At 31.7% G+C, this 23,376-nt stretch overlaps 1 protein-coding gene and 1 non-coding gene across 12 annotated transcripts in view; both read right to left on the reverse strand.

Moving 5' to 3' along the window:
* Positions 1 to 23,376, reverse strand: part of LCORL (ligand dependent nuclear receptor corepressor like) — a 154,319-nt gene that overhangs the window by 24,018 nt on the left and 106,925 nt on the right. For 7 of the 11 annotated variants that reach the window (XM_032494593.1, XM_032494580.1, XM_032494566.1 and 4 more), the window contains one exon: positions 7,470 to 7,563. The exons of 1 other annotated variant lie outside the window; for it this stretch is intronic. In XM_032494593.1, coding sequence (XP_032350484.1) covers positions 7,470 to 7,563 — 94 coding nt within the window. 3 more of the 11 variants (XM_032494584.1, XM_032494626.1, XM_032494596.1) reach the window with 3 other exon arrangements.
* Positions 14,712 to 14,817, reverse strand: LOC116659522. The gene has a single exon (XR_004314885.1). It is a non-coding gene; the product is annotated as a U6 spliceosomal RNA (small nuclear RNA).

Genomic DNA, 23,376 nt, shown 5'->3' on the forward strand with positions numbered 1-23,376 from the left:
GATTAAGCTGCAGGCCTTTTAACCTAATAAGAAAAAAAAAATAAAACTAAGCTATTTAAAAATGAAATCTATTTTAATTGATTTCTAAATACTAAAGTAATTACATCAAAACTATAGGCATTACTTACCTAATTATTTAATTTCAAATGCTGGAAAATGTCCCACTGTAGAAACTAAATACATCTAACATTAACTAAAACCCAGGATTACTTAGCAACAAATGTAGAAGTCTACAAAAAAAATTTTTAATCCAATACCAGCAGCAAGAAGAATAAAATATGTTGAAAGAATTCTGTTTCAGAAAAGTATCTATTTAAATTAAACATATCACCAAACTCTGTACATGAAAATAGTCTCCCATTCGTGATTTCTTGTATTTGTTGTTAGTTCCTGGTTTGTAGAAATTTTATTTAGGGCTGTAATTGAAATATGATGATTATAAATTACTACAGAAGACTGTATTTTGTTTAAAAGGATACTATGTTCTCATACATTAAAAATTAAAGGATTTCTCTTTTAAAATGAAAAGTGAAATTAGATTTTTATTTTGCTCTCTAAAACTGGCTTAGTCTGTTTCACAGATAAGTATGGAATATTTTATCTACATTTTATAAAAATTATGCCATTTGAGTAGCAAAAACACTAGGGCAAATTCTGCAAATTAGATCAATATTTTTCTAGAAAAAAGATACTTTTACTAGAGTCAACCAATGCTTTACTACTACAGCTAACGTGATTTGACATAAAGTAGCTTTCAAAAAAAATGAGAAGAAATACAAAATTACAATAAAACTTTAAAAATCTACTGCCACCTCTAGACAGATGAAGACAGGACATGACCTTAGTATCCCTTCCTTTCTGAAAATAATTTTTTGGTAAATTTTATCATGATTGGGAGTGTAAAATGATGGAACGGACTCCCAAGATTCACTATTAGATAATTCAAAATACATATGTAGAGACAAAGGCAGGAGGAAATGTTAGCTATCAAATAAGAAGATGTAAGTGGTATTTTACTTTTTTCTAGTAAATTAAAAATTGTTAATTTTCACATAAACAAAAGAAAACCAAAAAAGGTTCTGAGACACTTTCAGTTATGTTATGTACGTTATGGTCTATTAAGCATATCTGTGAGAAAATAATTGAGAGATTTACATGTTTCTCAGAAAAATACATTGCACTATACTTTAAAGATTAATATGCTTTCCTAACAGTTCTTGAAATACTCAAATGCTTTTTTCTGCTAGTCAAGTATATAGTAGAAATAATAAAAACTAATGACTAGTGTTAACTATTCTGAAAACCACTGTAAGAGTTTTATATCTCTTTTGACATTCCAAAGAAGCCTATACTTCTTAGAGTTTCTTACTCAGTTTATTATTTTTAATAATGGAATTTCAAAAATACCACAGTGGCCAGTAATTTCTAATACCATATGAAGAGTAGCTTTAAAAAGTTACTAATTAGATGTTCATGTATTAAGATTTTTATATATATATATATATATATATATATATATCAGACATTAGATAACTAAGTTCTCAAATTATAAAACTTCACAATATGCTTATCTGGCTTCAATTTTTTTCTTTTCCATATATTTGCATATTAGAAATGCAAAGAAAAACCTAATATATGAGTAAATAATAGTTGAATACATACAAGCCTCCAATCTAGAATTTTTCAATTGATTATAATAAAGTTTCTAAAATTGTATGTTTCACAGTTCCCCTGTTTTTAAATGCTAAAAAATGTTCTAACCTTCTAACCTTTTCCTGTTTGATTTGTAAACAAAAACATCCTGCCTATTTTTGTATTTTACTATCCATTTAGCCCATTCCAAGTTTTGTTGTTGAAATAGCTCTCATTGGAGAAAGTCAATTCTAACATTAATATTAATAAAACTGCTTCCTAGAGTGAATCAAAGAAGCCAGTGTAGTCGCTTTTTTCTTTGCTTTTTCTTTTTTTTCTTTTACTGAATGAGTAAATCAATCACACACCAACAGTGTTGTAAATTTAAGTGCAAAAGCATTGAAGTGCTTTACTACAAATTACAACCTAGAAACACGTTAACTGAACAATTAAAATTCATACAATCAGATTTAGATATATAACAACACAAAATAGAAACAGAATTACAGTACATTTACAACACAAGACAGATACATGAATTCATTAGAAAATATTGTAATAAATAATTCATGAATTATAGTGCAATTGATTTATGCATAAATATAACTAATTGCCTAACAATCAGTTTATATTAACAAAATCTGTCAAAATCAAGGCAGCCACAGAGTTTTACTAAATTACTGCGACAATGGAAATACTGCAATTAAAAAACAAATACAAGTATTTGTACTGTAAACAACTAAAAAAATCAGTCTCACTAAAGTTAGTATACAATTTAATATAAAATTGTCATTAGCTACCAGAAATGGTTTAAACAACTTTACTGAGCAGTAGTTTTCTAAAAACAGAGGCACTGTTTTTTCTTTTCCTTCTTTTTTTTTTAAATATAAAATACTTGAGGAACATTCAAATAAGTAGAAAGCACATAAGGGTTGCTTTCATCTTCATTAAAAGTCTGCTGAAACTGGATTTTTCAGAAAATTGTCAATTAATACGTAGTAACTGGTAACTAAATTTATAAAGTACTTTGAAAGTTTAACATAAAGAACATCTTAATAGAATCACTGGGGAGAAGGGGAACCCATAAATTTCCCTGCCTTTCCTAGTTTGTATAATCAAAAGTTAACTCAATAATTAGAAACATTTTGTTTCTTTTAAAAGTTATGGGTTGATCATTACCTATAAACTATCAAAAAATATTTAATTTACTATTTCTGACCAAAAATAAATAATACAAGTACTAAAAGGCTGCAAATTAACTATAATATTACCTATAAAACTACTGATCACTGTGAAGTCAATAGCAAAATGATCCCTGATTTTATGAATCCTGTAAAGTTTTTGGTCAGGTCATCTTCTAAATGATATAAAAGTGTTCTGTAAGTATCCCTTTACTATAAACTTCTCAATCAATTTATTAATGTAAATATAGTGTGAGGAATAAAAAAGCTCAATACAATATAAATATTATGTAATGCATTCAAGCCCCCAAATTTTTCCAAGTAAAATTCTGTATAAAGAGGTCAATAAAATTGTGTTGAAATGTTTATCTTTAACTTTGTTTTTCAATGGGGTGGGGGGAAGAGGAAATATATTAAATAATCCAAGTTCTGGCCCTCACAAAATATGGCTTAATTCTTTAAAAACAAAGATGACCCTGACATCTGCTGTTTTGCAATCTATTATGTATACTTTCTTGGGGACAAAAACAAAAGAGCAAGAGGATTCATACCCTAGTATGCAGGTAACATTAATAGCTGAAGAGGGTTCAGTATAGATCAGAGAGACCAAATAACTACTTGCTTGTGTAGTTTCCCACTCTTCAGTTTCTTTAAACATACGTAAGCAGTTTTTAAATGTGATAAGCTGAAAATCTCTTTAGTATTACAGGTATATGTGATTATTAGATACACACAAACACAAGTGTAAAAACACATGTATTTGACAAGGTGCACTTATTTTTTTAAATTCAGCTTTAAGTATTCCTTTCGGACTTAGGAAAACTGGCTTAGAAAAAGTGATCAGAACCTGAATTTTAACAGAGAAAAGGGGCACTCGGAGAATTTTGAATTTCTGAAGCAAACCCCCATTCTTTATATGGAGGCACACGCTTTATAACATTTTACCACTAAAACTGCATACTCCATAAATCCAACATGGATACTCTGAACCACATTTTAAAACTGCTATATAAAATTACTGGTCTCTTTTATGAGTCTAGTAAAAGTTAAAATGCACTGCCCAGCTTCTAACTACCCAATTAGTAGAGAGTTTACATTACCAAAAGTTCAAAACAGCTTCAGTGTTAAATATCTGTAAATCTATTCAAGACCCTGAACAAACTGCAAATTTGGTTATTAGCAAAATGATAATGTATCACCCATCAAAATGAAATCTGTAATTCATTTTGATAAACTGAAAATGTTTTGAAATGTCACAGCAGCAAATATATTAAAGTTACACTGAGGTTTTTCAATAGTAGGAGTGTGTCACAATCCTTAAAATTTAAAGTAGTCATAACATCAACTAACCAGCACATTTAAACCAAAATTATCATTCTCAAGCTTTTTCTGTGCACATTATAAACATGCTCTAAGTTGCATTCCAACTTTCTTTTCTAACCTTACACATTAGCTTATTTTTCAAATGAAAAACAAAATTAAATTATTTTAATAATTAAATTTAAATTACTTTTTGTTCTTAGTATTCCATCTTATATTAAAGGATTCTATAGCTGCTGGGGTTAACTATGTGTAAGTATTTTTTTTTAAAGTATATACCTTATAAACCCCAACTTCCTGCTAAATCAACTATTAAATGATAAATATTAAATTTCATTATACATATCATTTAAGGTTTTCTTTTCTATTCCTGGTGGATGCACTTGAGTGCATTTCATATTTCATAGAATGCACTGTAGTGTACTAATACTGTATATATTAATTTTTATTAGTGTGGAGATAACTATTTTAAATTTTGACCGGTTGTTTGATATACTTACAATAACTGTAAGTATGTTATGCAAGAATGCTTACAAGCTATTAATATCATATTTCCATTATAAGATGGTTTCAACTGAATGGCTGGAGTGGTCTTTCACTAATAAAAATGTTTCACTTGACAATTACTTGTTTTCCCACAACGCTTTATGCTATTGACTACTAAAGAAAACCTGAATCCTTTTCACCTATTTATACAAGGATTAAATACAAACTATCAGAATTAAGTAAGCAACTATATAATTCTGTCCACAGTGAAAACCCTGAATAAAACTTTTTTCAAAAGGCATGTAAGTGGTTTTTGAACTGTAAAATTTCATGTCTCCTGTCAGAGTGAGCATCTGTAATTCCCACATGTGTGTATACAGACACACAAATACACACCTGTGCACATACACACACACGCAAACACACATACACACACGCACGCACATACACACACACAAACATTTTCCTAACAAGTAATCTACACAGGCTTGCTGCTGTTTTTGCAGCTGCCAGTCCCTGAATCTGTCATATTATATAACCCAGTGTCTGGTAATCGGAGTTTCTTCTTCGGAGGAGTCTTCAGTGTTCCAGATCTTTCTTTTACCTTGTATTCTAAAGTGCTGTGAGGTACCCCATAAATTCCTTGTGCTTTGGAAACACTCATTTTTCCACTCATTACCATTGCAATAGCCTCTTCCATTATTTCATGATCATACTGCCGGTAACGGCCACGTTTTTTCCTGGGCTGCTTATTATCTTTTCGATCCAATCCATCTTCAGTATTTTCAGAGGTTCCATCAACTGTTCCATTTTTAGAATTAAGACACAAAGGAGAGAGGTCCCCATGTAGAAAATAAGAGTCAACACTTGAGTGAGTTACGGGCCCAGAACATTCTATTTTGCTCTGTTTAGGGAGTATATTTTTCAGTTTTTGGAGAGCTGATCCTTCAAGGACTGGAGAGGTTTTGGAAACTTGATACATAACATCCATCAGACCAGGACCATCAGGTTGTGGTTTTGAAACAGAACTTACTCGCAGCTGAGGAATTTTTAACTGTACAGTAGGATGTGAAGTTTCGTATTGTAGGCTTTCATTTTTTTCTTTAAATTGAGTAACCATTTTCTGTAGAGTTAACTGATGGAGGTAACTGGAAGCTGTTGGGAATTTTAATTCTGAGGTTTCAAGTAGATTGAGTTTACTTTTTTCTGTGCGCTCTGCTTGAGCTCTTGCCCACAAGGCTACTTTTTGCAGCACTGCACAAGTTTCTTTACTGTCTTTATATGAGTAACTATCATTGAAATCTCGAGTTTTGTTTTTAAAAGATGCAGGCTTCCCTGCTGGTAAGGCTTCTAAGTGGAGAAGTAAAGTTTTTTGAGGTATGCCATAAAGTATGCCTGCTTTATTTATGTCCAGTGCTCCAGACTGAATGTCTTTCAAAGCTTTTGAGAGCAAACCATCTGCAAACTCAGCACTTCTTTCCACATAGTCCTCTCTGTTTCTGTGTAGTCTCCTGGATGGATGGAATGAAACGATGGTAAACTGATGCATGAGAGACTCTCACACAGCTATGGAAGGGGAGGGTCCACTCCTTTATTATACTCCTTGCTTAGGTAACATCACTGCTTATGACTCTTTTAAGTCTGTGAGATGTAGTAGTTACTCCTTATCAAAGCAAACGCTACAGTCCTGGTAGGACAGTGTGTCAATCATACGGTGGCCTCAACGGGCAGACCTTCCAAGAACATAAAATCCTAACTCAGTATTTGTAAAAAATATTCTCATGATGTTGCTATTCCTCTGACAGATGCTTGCAGAGCAACACTTTTAATTTTTTTACAATTAGAGTTCCATTATAAAAAATACCCAAATCCTAAAGGAGTTTTTGTTAGTAGAAACGTGACGTTACCGCTAAACAAGTAATAAAAGAGTCAACCCCTTTAAAGGAAATCTGTAGCAGCAAGAATATTTCCAAACACAAACATCCCATATTTCCACAAGACTAATTTTTTTCTAGATAAAAACTTAAAATTTGAAACAAGTAGATAAGTTATATTTGGGTAAAATAATTTTAGATATTATACATGTTATTTCTACTTTAAATGTTATCACTATAATTTTCAAAGTTTCTCAAATAGAAAGCTCATTATACCCTGTGACTCAAAAAAGCTATTACAGCCTTAGTTGAAACAAACTTCACTCTACATCCAAGATTTAAACATGACAAAAAAGCTTCCTATGCAGTTTGCTATTGGGAAGATGCAAAAGCTACAAAAAAAAAATTCCGAAAGTCCAACAGAAAAGCATTTCACTATTATTTATTTATTTATTTATTTATGTAATTTAACAACAGCTTTAAAGCATGAAAGGACTTTTTGTGGCGATTTCTAGATATATTAAATTGTCTGCCACCACACCTAAAACACAATAAAAAAAAATCTAAACACTGTTAAGTTAGTTATAAGAATTAGTAAGTACAGTATTTTTAAAATTGGTTGATTGTTTAAAAAACTAAATAGTGAAATTACATATTTTCCTTAAAATTGCCTCCTAAATATTAAATTTAAAATTCTCTCACTTGTCCTGCTTCTTAGTTTGTATTCTATGATTAAGTTGGTAGTTCATTTTAGTAACATGAACTAAAGTTTGGTGATTGTTCTGATAACTTTTCTTTAACAGAAAGAATAAAAAAGAAAGAGAAAAGACAAATGAAAGGTATGAGAGACACACACTTATGAGTGACGAAAATTCTGGAAGAAAACTACATATGTCAATCTACTCAAAGTAGTATTAAGAGTTCTCTGCATAATTTTATATTAATATTAACTTATTATTTCCTAGATATTGCTTACCCAGCCATTGAATTTTCAGAAGAAGGATCACATATGGATGACTCTTCAGATTTTATGCTGGTTTTCTTTGTAGAGAGATCTAACACTCCATCCCCTATAATTTTTGCAAGAGAAAAAACTTTATATTTGTGACAAATAGGTAATCCTTACATTTTAACATTTCATATTTTGATGATCTCCTAATTCATCACCTAAAAATTAACACTTGCATTTGACATGTGGTCATTACCAACTCATCTTATGGTTTTAGCAACAGGACATGACTGGGAAGGCACTACATAGGAAAAAAGAAACAGAGAAAGATCTGGCATTGCCAAGTGATATGAAGAAACAAAGAGACTATGATATAAAATCTGTTTAAAATTCAGCCTTGGTCACCTTTCCCACTGTTCTACAGTGAGCCATTTGACTGCTCATTCAATAGAAACAGGACTGTTTTCTGTTCAAGGCTGCCCAGATAATGCTTTGGGAAAGTAGGAATAATGTATGTCATACAAAACAGCGCATAGAAAATATGATGATGAATAAGAGAACAATAATTAGCATTTACCAAGACTAGCAATATGTGGGACATATACTTTAGGTAATCCTTGACTCTATGTTCAACCAATGCATTTTTTGGAACTCACAGTATAACATCTTACTGTTTTTAGTAACTGAAATACACAACAGTTGAATCATTGCCTATGTAATATATTGTGGTTACATCTGTGATTGGATGAAGACAAAATAAGACATTTTAAGAAAAACAACCTGTTTGAAAACAACTGCCTATATATTTGTTGCTAAAATGAAGTTGTTTTTATTACTATTACAATACTGAATTTACATAAATAAAACTTAAATGACTCATATATTGTTAATCCAATAAACTTCAAAAAGAATAAAAATATGAATTTAAAACACAGCAACAAATAATGCTGTGAGTATGTCTTTACTGATAGCTAAAAACTGAAAATTAAAGCTAAAGGAAAGAAATTGTAAGAAAATTCATATTGAAAAAATATACTCAAAATTTCAGCTGGGTTTAAAAATAATTCAACCATGTGCAAAGCACTGTTTTAGGAATCTGGAGAGCAGCAGTAAAAATGGCATACAAAGTACCTAGTCTCACAGTGCTTAGGATCTAGGCAAACAATTCATACACTACCTCCACCATCACCACCAACCATATTTCAGGTTGATGGTAAGTGCTACTTAGGAAAAACAAAGCAGAGTAATGAGGGTAGGGCTAAGGCGGTTGCCATTTTATCAAGCGTTAACAGTATAAGGCTTCTTTGACTTGAATAGAGTCCTGAAGAAAGCGAGAGTACCAACCAAGCTGGTTATCTGGGAGAAAGCTTCTAGAAGGATCAGTCTGTGATATGGAATCATATCTGGAGTGTTTAAGGAACAGCAAAGAGGCCAGGGTGACAGGAGTGCAGTAAGCCAGGCTGAGTGAGATGAGATCAGAAATGTTACAGGAAGCAGATCGCATAGGGCCTTATGGGCCATGGCAAGAAATTTGACTTTTATTTAGAAAGAGACAAGAAACCACTGGAAGACACTAAGCATAAGACAGGCACAAGTTTAATTTATGTTTTTAAAGGATCAATCTGCTGTGGGGAGAATGGACTGCAAAGAGCAAAGGGTGGAAAAGGGAAACCTGTTGGGGAAGTGCTAGGCTATTTTTCAGCTATGGGCTTTCGCACTTTCAATTAGCTACCTCTGCCTAGAAGACTCCTAATCCTTCCCTTTTATTCCCACACTGATACTAATTCTCACCAAATCTTACTCATCATTCAGTCATTCAGGACACAAACTGAACTTGGTTCTAAGTATTCTAGGTTCCTATACCTGCAACACTTACCTACGTTATTTAGCATTTAGCAGGCTATATTCTAGTTGTGTGTATACTCCCTAGGGCTAGCCACCAGACGATAAGCTACACGAAGGCAGAGACCATGTCTATTTTATTTATTGATGTACCCCACTGCCTACAACAGTACCTGGCACACAATAAATGTTCAAGAATATTTGATAATTAGAATTTCAAAGAATTAGAAGAAATTCAGTTACTGCTAGAAGTTAGAATGCCTGGATTAAAAGGGTAAAATGGGAGACTGGATAGATAAAGTATATGGTACATTGTTTTGTGTGTATATATTATCAAGGTACTAATAATTAACTTGATGAATAAAAACTAAGTACTTACTATGCTAAAAATGCAGCAGAGCAATATAAAATAAATAAAACACAAAGAAAGAGAGACTGAAATTCTTTCACCATTCATCTATTGGTAGGTACTTAGGTTGTTTTAGTTGTTCACTATTACAAACAATGCTGAAACGAAAATTCTTCTAAATGTTTTCTTTTGCTTCACGTATAAAAGTTTTTCAAAGATACACACCTAGAAGTTTAAGTGCTGGACAGTAGGGTATACATTTTACACTTTTGTAGGTATTACCAAAATTTTTTCCATACCCTTGACAACACTTGGTGTTGCTGAGATTTTTAATTTTTGCTAACCTGATGAGTAAGAGCAAGTTGCAGGGGTAAATCAGCGTGCAAGCGTGCATTTAGTATGCGTTTATGTGAATCCCTAAAGCACACAAAATTATTTTGCATATAGATGTATAAATAGGTATTATCAGTGGTTGCTGCCAAGGATAAACAAAGGATGTGATAATTCCTTTAGAGAAAACATACCAGAAGCAAATATGATCAAATACATTTAGTAGTCCTGGGTGATGGGAACATGATTATTACACTGCATTTTCCTAATAAACACAATTGTTTCCATTTACTGGTTGTTGACTGAGCATTAACAACACAATTTAATTGTTTCTGATTAAACACTAATGTAAAAGATAAAGAATTAAAGAGAGGCCAGTGTAATCTTTCAACAGGGCAGATAATTGTGCACATGACACTATCAGAGATAACTTTTAAAATGGACTGATGTTTGAAAAACTGAAACCATGACCAAATTAAGCAATTTCTTGAGTATCAACGTTTTATTGGGTTAAAAAAATTTTTTTTGAGAATTTGCATACCAAAACGAAGATTTGAATTTCCATTATCAATTGTTCTCAGTTCTTTATTTTCCTGCAAATTCCTGATAAAGAATCTATTCAAAGCAGACAAATGCACCCCTCATAATACAGAATTGTTTTTCACTCATCCAAGGACACTATTCTTTCTCATCTCTTATCTGGCCTCTGTCCATTTTTCAAAGTATGTTTTGTGCTATCTTGGCCTGGCTAACTTACATACGTCCTTTGGGATCAGCCCCTCAAAGAAGGTTTTCCTAATTTCCCCCTAGCCTTCTTCATACTTCTACAGCACCCTCTTCTTCTATACTGTATTTATGACATGTTATAATTTGCCTAGCTTATTAGGCAATCCAATAGTATTGTGGGAATTAGTAACTATGTTTAGAATCTATACAGATTAGAATCTTTACAATTTATATTTAATTAAGTATACTTACTTGGCTGATTCTCTCACAAGACTCACTTATAAAAACAAGGGCATGAGAGGAATAGTATCTCAAAAAAAGACCCATTCACTGACTCATCAATGACTTGCTCAATTCTGTCACACCAATGTCAGCATACAGCACTGCACACAGCAGATCCTGACTTGATAAAACAGTCATGAAATCAATGGACTTTGTTCAGCCAGCCCGAAAATGGCAGCATAGTCAAAAAGTTGCTTTCCATATGAGAGAAGTTAGCTTTACACAGAGAAATTCCACTTAAGTTAAAGAGGCTAAGAACAATTTTTAATCACCAATTTCTATATTTGTTAGATTCTAATAATCATACAGATTTTTCTTCAGAAATATCAAGACTGATGATCACTAACGACTTAATTAAATATGAATACTAAGTATATTAAAGATATATTTATTATTCTCACAATATTATTGATCTCCAGGTGCCATACAAGACAAATTCATCAAGCTCAGTCCATACTGAGCTAAAAGATTTTTTAAAAACATATTACTCATCATCAATACTAAAGATGTAAATATTGGTAAGATTCAGTACATGAAGGCAAATGAATTTTAATAAGGAGAAAATCACATACATTTTATGTTTTTTGGACAAGGGGAAAAATATAACAAATTAAATTTCATAAATTACTAATCAATAGCAATAAAAGTTTCATCAAAATCACTGCAATTTAATATTTAATACTCTTTGATGCAAACCTACATTAACAGTTTTAATAAATACCTTAATGCTATTTCTACTTTATGTCTCTGACCACTTCTTATCTAACTCCTTAAATGAGTCTTCTTGCCTTCCTTTTAGCCCCTCAATGTACTGTTCTAGTCAGCCTTCGGCTCTTCCTGGTTTTCTCCTACTGTACTCTCAAGGAGATTCCCATGATTTCAAAGTAATCATTTATAGTCAACTGATTTCCAGAAAATAGAACTTACATAAAATCTAAATATATAAAACTATACTTTTCTATAGTGTACACAAAGTATGCAAAACACTACTCCAAGAGCATTGCATGTCTTGACCCATTCAGTGCTCACACAACCCAGTATATATAAATAGGCTTTATTAATTTGCAAATTTTAATGACAAAACTGAGAGTGAAAGAGAGGTTAGTTATCTTGCCCAAGGTCACACAGCTGTAAGTAGTGAAAACACTATTCAAACTCAGTCAGTCATATTCCAGAGTATGCATTCAACTACAATTCTAATCTGTGTAATTTTTTAAAGAGACAAGTTACAATGTTGATAATGGTATAATAAACTTAGCACCTTTAAACATTACCACTTCAGAAATGGAACACTTTTGGAAATAATCTAGCAATATGCTATCAAAAATCTTTAAAATGTTCACATTCTTCAAGGCATCTATCTTAAGAAACTAGTATTTAACATGAACATGGTTTTACGCACAAAAATATGCCAAAGATTTCCATATTACTGATAAGTAGAAATACATTTTTAAACACTCTAAATACTTAAAAAACCCAAAATACCAAATATAGAATAATATCTGGAAATAAATATAACAAATGGAACATAACCTTTAATAAGGATGTGAGTAATTAAAATATGTGTGTGGGCACCAACTCACACACATGTATGTATATATAATGTATATATAATATAAATATACACACACATAATATATATAATCTTGCTCTCTAATTTTCTGTTTTCCCCATGTTTGCCATAATGAGCATGTATTAATGGAAAACCCCCACAAACTTATTAACAAAATAATACCAAAGTGTAAAAGCAACCCCTTGGGTTTATCAAAATTTTATTTTAAAATTGTTTTTGTTACTTGTTTAACCGCTGAGTTAGTTTCAGAGTCATGGAGGAAACAATCAATGTAATATTAGAGTAGCACATCAATTAACATTGGTTTTTCTTTCCCTCATCTGCCTTCCTCTGCATGTCAAACATCTTTTTAAAAGGGAAGGGCTATTGCCTTCCTGACGTGTTTTATTTAGTGCATACATAGGTGAAATCCTATAGAATTCATCCATCTAATACTTATTAATACTGATAAGGGGCAAAATAAATCAGAGTAAAGTGCTTATAGTAAATTTAGGATGTGGAAATTGAACTAGGAAATTGAACTAGGAAAATATTACTGGTAAAATTAAACAAGGTTTCAGCACTTCCACCACAAGCCATTTTAGAATTTCATTGTAAAAAAAAAAAAGAATTTCACTGTAGTTCTTTCTTTCTTCAGTTATTCCTTTAAGTACTGAACTGAAGCAAAGTTTCAAGAGGTTTCAAGTCAATACCTTGAAAAATATTTTAAAAAACACATTCTCTTTTTTATCTTATGTATTGAACTACTTTATTCTGTAAGTTTAAGTTTTAACCAAACATTTAAAATGTGGAATGTATATTTATTACAACTATATATTGGAAAACTTTAGATTTGCTAGCCTTTGTCATGCTCATCCAAAAATGATTTATATGAACTTTAAAATTTTTTTTTACTGAAATATGACATTCATAACAAGAATGAACGTAAGTACACAATTTAATGAATTTTCATAAACTGAACATGCTTATGTAAATAGCACCTAGGTCACCACCATCAACCCAGAAGCTCCCCCATCATACCTCGGGGTCACTAACTTACCCCCACATCCACTATCTTGACTTCTAACAGCTTTATGAAAGCTCTTTTATGCAACAATTTCACTTCTAGGAAATTGTCTTCAAGTAAAAATTAAGATTGAGTGCAAAAATCTCAGCTAAAGCATGTTTGTTTATATATCTGAAGATATGAATTAAATATAATGTGACCTTTCCATAATATAGAATACTATTCGGCTAAGTAAATCTATTTAACTATTAAAACGGATCTGCAGAAAAATAGTAACATATGGATGTTTAAAAAATATTTAAAAAATAAAACTACAGAGGATTATATACAATGAATGATTCGTGGGAATGAGCTCTGGTAGAAGAGAGCAAGCCTAAGAGTGTGTAAGTATGTGTGTGAGTATCTTTTTCCAGGAAGAGATTCAGAAAGATTGAAAACTTAACCATAACAGTTACCTATCGGTAGGTGAAGAAAAGATTTTTATTTTGTTCATTTGTTTATCTATTTTTAGCTTTTCTACAATGCATAGCTTTACAGTTCATTCATTTGATTAATATCTACTGAATGGTTATAATATGCCAGTCATTCTTCTACGCACAGTAGGAAGCAGAATAGAAAATGTTCCTGCTCTCAGGGAATTTATATTCCAGCAGAGCATAAAAAGGAAAGACAAATCAATAAAAAAATAATTTCACAAGGTGATAAGACCTATAATGAAAATAAAACACAGTAACAGGACAGAATAACAATGGCCAAGTGGGAAGAGGTTACTATGTTGGAATAAATGATCAGGCAAGGCCTCTAAGAAAATGACTTGTTCTTTTTTAAAAAAGACATTTTTACTAAGACAAATTTCAAACATACAAAATATAGAATAACCATTCCTCTATAGCTTTATCTTCTGATGATGGTGTTTGATTCAATTATCTTACTAGGAGGTACGAAATAGTAATTTCAAGTCTATCATGTCTTCCATATTTATTAGATGAAACTCTTCTTCAAGAATCTTCCTTAAATGAAGTCTGATTGTCTTGAAATACAATTTGTAAAAGAAAAGCAAAATAAATACTTAAGTCCTTCCTCTAGTTGCTCATTTTCAAAGTAAGGAAAATAGTATGTTCCTTCAGTGTGGACTCGTAACTTTAACGGCTTTTTTTTTTTTAAACTATGGAATGCTTCATGAATTTGCATATCATTCTTGCACAGGGGCCATGCTAGTCTTCTCTGTATTCTAATTTTTCATATGTGCTGCTGAAGTATCATACACTAATGGATTTTAAAACATTCAATATGTTTCAGTTGTAATTGTTCTTCCTTTCGATGCTTAAATGTTCTCCTATTTGGCCAATAGGAATCCTTAACACTGGCTCCTATATTTGGTTGACAAATTAAGTCTTTGGCGCTTCCCTGCTTGCTGATAAAAGAAGTTCCAGGCTCATTCTGCACATTTTCTGATCCAGACTTGGATTCCAAGGAGGCCTGCTTTCTTTTAAAGGAAAATAATATATAGAGACAACAATCCAGGCCTAAGTTCAATGCTACTGAGCTGTCTGTCATGCTTTTAGAATATTTCAGGGGTCAGACTAGCAAATGTGTATTTTTGAAAAGAAAAAAAAATGTGAGTTTGCAGTGACACTTCCAATTTACATGTAGTATTACAGAGTTATTACTTGACTTTGCACTTGTTTCTTCTTTTACCCTGAAAATCTTAGTTTCCTAAAACAACGTTAACATGGTTACATATTTGATTTATTCTATAAATCCAAAATAATGAACAATATTATTATTAATATTATTAAAAGAAAGTTTAGGATTTCTCTGAAGTATCCCTTGTCCTTAGATTATATTCCACCAAGAAAGTATGGTCAAAATACTGGGTAAAGTCACTGACATAATTCTTTTCTCAGTATCAGTATGTTACTGACTTGATGTGGCCAGGTTCATTTGTAACATTCTTTTTCAAATTTTAGGGATCACTTTAATTTTTTAAAATGTTTATTCTTTGGATTATGTTGAATATTTCCATAAAACTACATAACAAGGTTGATTCACAGCACTTCCATCCTGCCCCCTCCACCTCATTTACTTATAACCCTTACAGGTAACCATGCTTATTAGTTTTTATCTTTCCTTCTTTGTTTATATAGAAGAGAACATGTAATATGTACCGTTCTGTAACTTGCTTTTAAATGTCACTGTAAATTTAGGGATCTTTCTCACCCTTTTTATTCCCCCAAATGTTCAGTCTTTCACTGTGTGAATGTACGATAATTTAGTTAACCATTTGCGTTACTTCCAATTCCTTGCTATTATAAATAATGCCCCCAGTGAATAAACTTGCATACATATCATCGATACTTATATGACTGTAATTATAGGCTCAGTTCCTTGAAATGAGATTGCTGGGTCAAAGGGTAAATGTATATAATGTTAATAGATACTGTCGATTCCGCTCCATAAGGATTGTACCAGTTTGTATTCCCCAATACATGAGAATGCCTGTTTCTTCACAGCCTCACCAAATAGGTTACATTGCTAAGCTTGAATTCTCAGTAGTCTGATAGGTGTGAACCATATATGAGTGTATTTCCTATGAGTTTATGAGTGTATTTTTCTATGTTTAAAGGCTCTTAAAATTTCTTCATCTATGAAGTGACAATAAAACAATGCTCATTTTTCTATCAGTTTGTGGATCTTTTAGTTCTCAATTTTTTGAAACTCTTTATGCACTAGATTATTAGTCCTTTATTTTGTAATATAAATTACAAATATTTTTTCATAGATTGCCATTTGTCTTTTGATTTTTCTAATGTTATTTTTATACATTTGATTTTATCATTCCCCTACTGTTAAGGTGATATTCTAGTTGAGATACAGATGAGGAAGAGGGGCAAGCCGTAGGAACAAGAAAATCTGAAGACTAATCCAGACAAAGCGATCAGCAAGAGCAAAGGTTCAGAAGTGAAGTGAGCCTGGCATGTGTTGGTTAGTGTGATTTGCACATAATAAGCCAGGAAGAAAGGAAAAGGATTAAGTCCAGCGGGGTAGATAGAGACAAGATCTTAGCAAAGTCATACAAGTCATGGAAAGAAAATTTAAATTTTGTTCATGTAACAGAAAACTCAGAGGAAGATTTACATATGGAATACTATCTAGCTTTACTTTATTCAGCCTGAGCATGAGAATCCTATTTTGGCACACTGATAGCTTCAAAGTTATGTTAAGGTATATATTACCGAATATTTTATTTGGAGGGAAAACATGTGAAGAAATTGAAAGGGAAACAAAAACCCAACGAATTGTCTCTTGGAAACCATGTGGTAACAGAATGGTCAATTTTATATCAAACTATAACAAAGGTTCAGGAAAAATGTAATGGCTACAAAGAAAATGATTTATTTATTCTTTTTCTTTCTTGTTGTACTTCATACAGCTAATCAGGTTAGTCAATTGACGATTTGTTTACATGGTAATATTTATGGAACTTTTGAATTTAAAATGCATGGCTTTTTTGTTTCTGGTATTATTTACAAAATAGAAAAAAGAAAATTCCAGCTTAAATATACTGTAACAATCATATTTCTTGACACTCTACAATCTGATTTTATGGAAAAAGCTTTGACTTTTCTCTTGATTTTTAAGTGACTGAGAAAATCCTCATACAGCTCCTCAGACATACCTGATCTGCTCCTGCCTTCTTTGATTTCTGATATTTTTGTCTTTGTTTTTGGTATTTCTTTGGCCTGGAATGCCCTGCCCTCACATCTTCACATGAAGGATCTCTCACCATTCAATTCTCTGTTCAAACTCACTTCTTCAGGGAGGCTTTCCTGACCACCTTACCTAAAATAATCCTCTCAAGTCACTCTTGGTATCTTGCTTATTCATTCTTTTGTAAAATTAGGGGCACGTTGACAGGCATATTTCAAAAAAGTAATGAGTAACTTCTGGAAATGAAAAAATAACAACAAATTAGAAACTCAAGACAAATATTAAACAGTGGTTTGAATAGCTCAAGAAAGAAACAGTGAATTTGGAGATAGTTCTAAATAAACTAATCAGGATATAACACAGATAAAAAGTTGGAAGATACGAAAGAGAAGATAAGAGATATGAAAACTAGAATGAGAGGGTCCAAATTATGTCTCAGTAAATTCAAATAAGAGATAAAGTAAGAATTATAATATATTTGAAAAGATAATGGCTGAACAATCATAACTGATGAAAGAAATTTGTCCTCAGTTTTAGAAATGTTTTGAAATGATATGACTCACAAGCAGAATAAATAAAAGTATACACCCAAATATATCCAAGACAAGCTGCAGAACAGCATAAACAAAACAGAGACAGAGAGTAAGTGACAGACGCTGAAAGTTGAGAGTCTGAAGATTACTTACAAAGGAAAGACTATTTGTTGGGTAGTTACAGCGACAACAGAAGCCAAGACACAATCACAGCAGCAGCAGCGAGAAAACAGTAACTGTCAGCCCAGACTCGCGGACCCAGGAAAAATCTCTTTTAAGAACAAAGGTAGTTAAAGAGAAATAAGAAACTGAAAAAACTATTCCGAGAGTTTACGACCAATAAATCTTCATCAAAAGAATTTCTGATTTCAGAAGACACTTTGAGATATAGGAAGGAATGATAAGCAAAGGAAAAAGGTAATCATGTATGTAAAACTAAACAAAAATTGATTATATAAAAATAGTTATAATATTTTAATTGTGATGTTATAAAAAGAGAATTAAAGCATTGATAAATTGGCTATAAGTGTCACGGCGGGAAACAAGCTAAAATATTCCTTACTTTAACTGTTGAGTTAACTAAACATTAAAAAACTTCTGGGGTAATTACTACAGAATAGCAACAGAGTATATAATTTCAAAATTAGCAAAGAAAGAAGATTAAAATAGAAACAATGCAATCTAAAAGAAAATAACAAAGGAGGAAAAAAGCTTAACAAATGGGACAAATAGAAAGCACAAAATAAGATGGTGGAAACAATTACAAGGGTGATGAGGCTACAAAAGAATACAGGCTGCTGTAGAAAAATACAGTAAGAGACCAAAGCAAATTTTGGTGGTAATTAACAAGAATGTGTGTGTATGTGTGTCTGTGTGCATCCAATTTAAGAGTGTGGGGTAGGTTTTCTTAGAGAACTGATGTTTAAAAGGAGACCTAAAGAAAAGCCCAGTAAGATTCATTTAGAAAAAACTGGCAGAGGTAGGGAGTGGCTTCTGCAGAGAGGCAAAAGCATGTATGAATATTCTGAGGCCAGAGTATGTGACATTCAAGAAACAGAAAAAACCAATATGAAGACTAAAGAGAGATGCAAGATGAGAACAGATAGGTAGGCAGAGTCTGGATCTTGGTGAGTCCAGGATTTTAGACTTTATCCTAAGGACAATTAGAAATCATTAAAGTGTTTTAAGCAGATGAGTGGTATGTCCTGATTTGGAATTTTTAAATATCATTTATTTCTCTCTTAGAGTCAGAGAAGGTTAGCCTGGAAGGGACATGGATAATCTTGGTATGTTTTACTCCTCAGGTTTACTAAGATATGGTATCTTCTCGATCATGGAACATTAACACTTTCTTCCATATGTCTTTAGCTTTGGAAAACCAAAGTTAAGCACAGAAATACAAGATGGGTTACTTTATTGCTTTCATTATGAGATACAGAAATATCTTCTCTTTCTTTAAAAAAATTGTTCAGTATTTTCCTAACAAAGTAACAACAAACTTCATTTATAAATAGCGTGGTTTATAAAATGTAGTATCATAAAATGATACATGACTCTCTAAATTACAGTTTAACATCTCAGCTGACAACCTCACCTACCTTAATCTCAGCCAAGAAACCAGATTAGGGGTGGTGGCAGCAACAACAATAAAGGATACTTAATGACAACTGGACAAATCACTTAAATTTGTATCTTTTATTCAATATAATCTCCCAAATGTTCACTTGAAGCCTAGTTCATATTAGTCTCATATATAATTTGTCTCTTAAAAAATCTTATTCAAACTAGGAGATATGGTTTCCAAAGTTCAGCCTACTGATAGCAATGTGAAATAATTTCTTAAAAAATTTAACTTTATTTGTTGCCAAGGGAAAATAATTCTAAAAATGTCAAAAGGTTACAGGGCACTTCAATAATTAATGTTCATCATGACACAATGTTCCATACATTGTTTAAGTATAAAGACATTACATAATATTTTCCTCTAGTATGTTTAAAATAAGAAATTTCACTGCTAAAATCGTAAATTATCAAGTCTCAATCTTCATTTTAATTCTTAATAGCATTTGAAAATAGTAAAAGTTTTTAATTCAGTAAACCCAAAGTGTCATACATCATACATCCACTGGAGATACAAAAGAGAATAAATAGGTTCCTGTTCCCAAATGTTGATTATAGTGGGGAGATAAACGTGGAAACAATTACAATGAAGTGAGAATTTACTAAAATCAAAGTTCTACCACAATAATCACTGGACTTCATGGTAGAAAACTACACCAACAAGGCCGATGAAGTGCTGTTGTTTCATCTCTGCCCACATTTGATCTTGTTCTTTATAGAACTGGTAAATTCTTCATAGTGGTCACAATAATGATAAAGGTTCATAAGTTGTAAATTTCTTCCTGTACTTTGTAACTCAGGGTAAGTTTTACTTTTGGGCCCAGGTTAAAACCAAAAAACAAATTATTTTTGACATGTTAATGTTATGTCTGCATGTCTTTTAAGTTAGTGTTCCAGGACAAAAAAATGCATGACTTACTTTCTCCCAGTTTTTGAGGCTCAGAGTATTTATACAAATCTGCATAATGAAAATGCACAAAGAAATATCTCTAATATTTGAAGCACTTGGCTAGAAAGTACAATGGAAAGGCAAATAGGAATGTTTCCTTCAGGGTAACAATATTTTAAGTCAGTCTAGAGTTTGTGGAAGAGAGGATAAGGAAATTGCAGAGTATGAAAATTGATTTACGAAGAACAATTAGAGAAGCTGTAACAGTTTGCATGGAAAGTAGAGGTTTAAAGAGACAAAACAGATTCAACGAATATTTACAGCACTAACAGGTAAAAGGAATAAATTTTCTCATAGTGTTGAGATGGAAAAGAAACCCACAAACCCTAAAGGTTAGCATGAAAAAGAGAAGACTTGGAGATATAATTTCTACAAATATTGACAGTACTATTAGGTAAAATATTGTTGGAGGATGGAAAAAATATAAAATGAAGGGTGGATGTTTCCGAGATATGAGCTTAATTGTCAGAGCTGTCAAACACAGTTTTTTCTAAGTACTTACAGTCAGAGGTTGAATTACCATCTCTTTTATTCTGTTATATACAACAGAATAAAAGAACCCTACACTGGGATGAAAGCTGGGCTGGATATTCTTTTGAGCATCTTTTTGTTTGCTTATTTGCCTTTTCTATTATCTTCTGAACTATTTTTGCCTATTTTTCTACACAGTTGTGTTTTCCACATTGGCCATAGTTTTGTTTGGTTAGCTGAATGGTTGTTAGTTACATCAACCATAAATATTGTCTCCAAATGTAAGGCTTCAATTTTCTGCTCACAGTGACTTTTATAATACTTAAGTTTTACATTTTAGTATAGTCAAATTTACACAATTATAATATGGGTTGTTATTCTTGCATTTTAACTTAAACTAAGGAAGAATTTCTCAAGACATAATCCCTTATCTTTTCTAACATTTGTTTTGCTTTTAACATTTAGCACTTTAACCAAACGGAAATTATTTTTGTGAGTGGTGTGAGGTAGGGATTCATCTTTTTTATTTTTATTTTTTTGCTCCATGTGGGTAACCAATTGCCCTGAAACTATTTACTGAGTTGGCCATTGTCCCAGTGATTTACAATGACATCTCTCTGTCCTTTACCAAGATTCCACTAATGTTTGGAGAGTTTCTGGGCTTGCTAATCTGTCCTAGTGATTTGTATATGGCCCATAGTACCTTGTTTGAATTATTACACTAAGTCCTTATATGTTTTAGAGAAGTCCTTCACCACCTTGACTTGGTAATTCTTGGCTCTTTAAGTACTGCTCATAAATTTTAGGACTGGCAAGTCATTTTTCATAATAAACCCTACCAGAATTTTGACTGGAGTGACACTGAATTTTAAAAGTACATTAAAGATGAACTGCTCTCTCTTAAAGGTTTCCCATTCATTTAAAATATAATCACTCATTTTGGGAGTATTCTTTTATGTCCTTCAATAAAGTTTTGTAGTGCTCTCCACAAGGTCTAAAACAGTTTATTAGCTTCAGTCTTAGGCGTTTTAAAGTTTTTCCTGCCTTTTTTTTTTTTTTTGCTATTGCAGAAGAAATTATTTATAAACTGGATTTTCTAACTGGATAACAGCTGACATGTTGTAATATATAATTATGAGTAGTACCTTTTTGGAACACTTTCATCAGTTATAAAACTTTATGTAGATTTTCTTTCATATTTTCTATATACACAATTATACTGTTTGTAAGCAACCACAGTTTTGCTCATTCTTTCCCTTTAACCTATTGCTTATTTTAATACTTCTATTTTCTCATATTATACGAGTCAAGGCCTCTCATAAAATGCTGAAAATTGGTGATAGTATGCATTTTTGTCACATCTATTACTCTGAATCATTTGGTTATGATGTCCCTCATAACAGAAGTGCTCATCTATTTTTGGTTGTGAAAAGCCTTTTTAAAATCATAAATGTGTCAGCTTCTATAAATTTTTTCTGTATCTATTAGGATGATATGGTTTTTCTTTTTCTTTTTTTTGTAATGTGTTAAATCATAAAGGTTTTTCAAATGCAGACTCATCTGTGCCTCCCTAGTCATTATTTATAATGTTTTTATATTTCCCTATATTTAATTTGCTAATATTTAGTTAGAATTTTTGCACCTAGGTTTGTAAATAAGACTAGTTTGCAACTTCTCTTTCCTTTGCCATCTGTGCCTTGTTTTGGTATCACGATTACATCAGTATTTTTTCTCTTCTCTAGTCTTTAAAACAGTCTGTAAGAGATAAGAATTATCTATTGCTTGAAGATTATATAAGGTTATCTTAAAACCATTTGGGATTAAATTTTATAGTTATAAGTCAGACAATTCATAAAGTATCCACATGGTTTATGGTTTAGATTATCTACAGTTTATAGTTTATATTATCTAATTTGTTAAAATAACTCACTAATGAACAAATAAAGGAGTACAGTTATGAAATTACAGAGTGAGAATAATACGAAAAATATAAGCACTAGCAAATTACAAAAACAGAACTAATCTTGCTACTACTAGTATGAGCACTTTATTAATTATACTAAAAGTGAAGTCAGTCCAAAAACTTTTTTATTTCTGAAAGAAACCATTTGAAATATGGATTTATATCTTCTACTATGACTAATGAAACTCTCCAAAGTCTATATGTGTAAATAAGATAAGGTCATCATGATTAGCAAGACATTTAACAATTGCTTATAATGTCTTTATGTCAACCTTAAAATTTTTAATTTGTGAAAGGATTAATACATATAAAGTATTAGTGTATATATGTATACACATGCATGTGTACACAAACAAATGCATCAAAGGTTATGTACTCCATTAAAAAAAAATTTGGTACGCAAGTAGGCAAAGTTTGAGCTTACCAATCTATATACCACAGCAGAACAGTTTTATAAAAGAAAATGTGATTTTATGACTCTTTGCTTAAAGCAATCTAGCAGCTTTCTATGGCACTAAGAAAAGTCAAAATCCTTAATATTTCCTATATGGCTTTCTCATAATCTTATCCTCACCTGTT

This window comes from Camelus ferus, chromosome 2 (assembly GCF_009834535.1).
Source record: "Camelus ferus isolate YT-003-E chromosome 2, BCGSAC_Cfer_1.0, whole genome shotgun sequence".
NCBI classification, from domain to species: Eukaryota; Metazoa; Chordata; class Mammalia; order Artiodactyla; family Camelidae; genus Camelus; species Camelus ferus.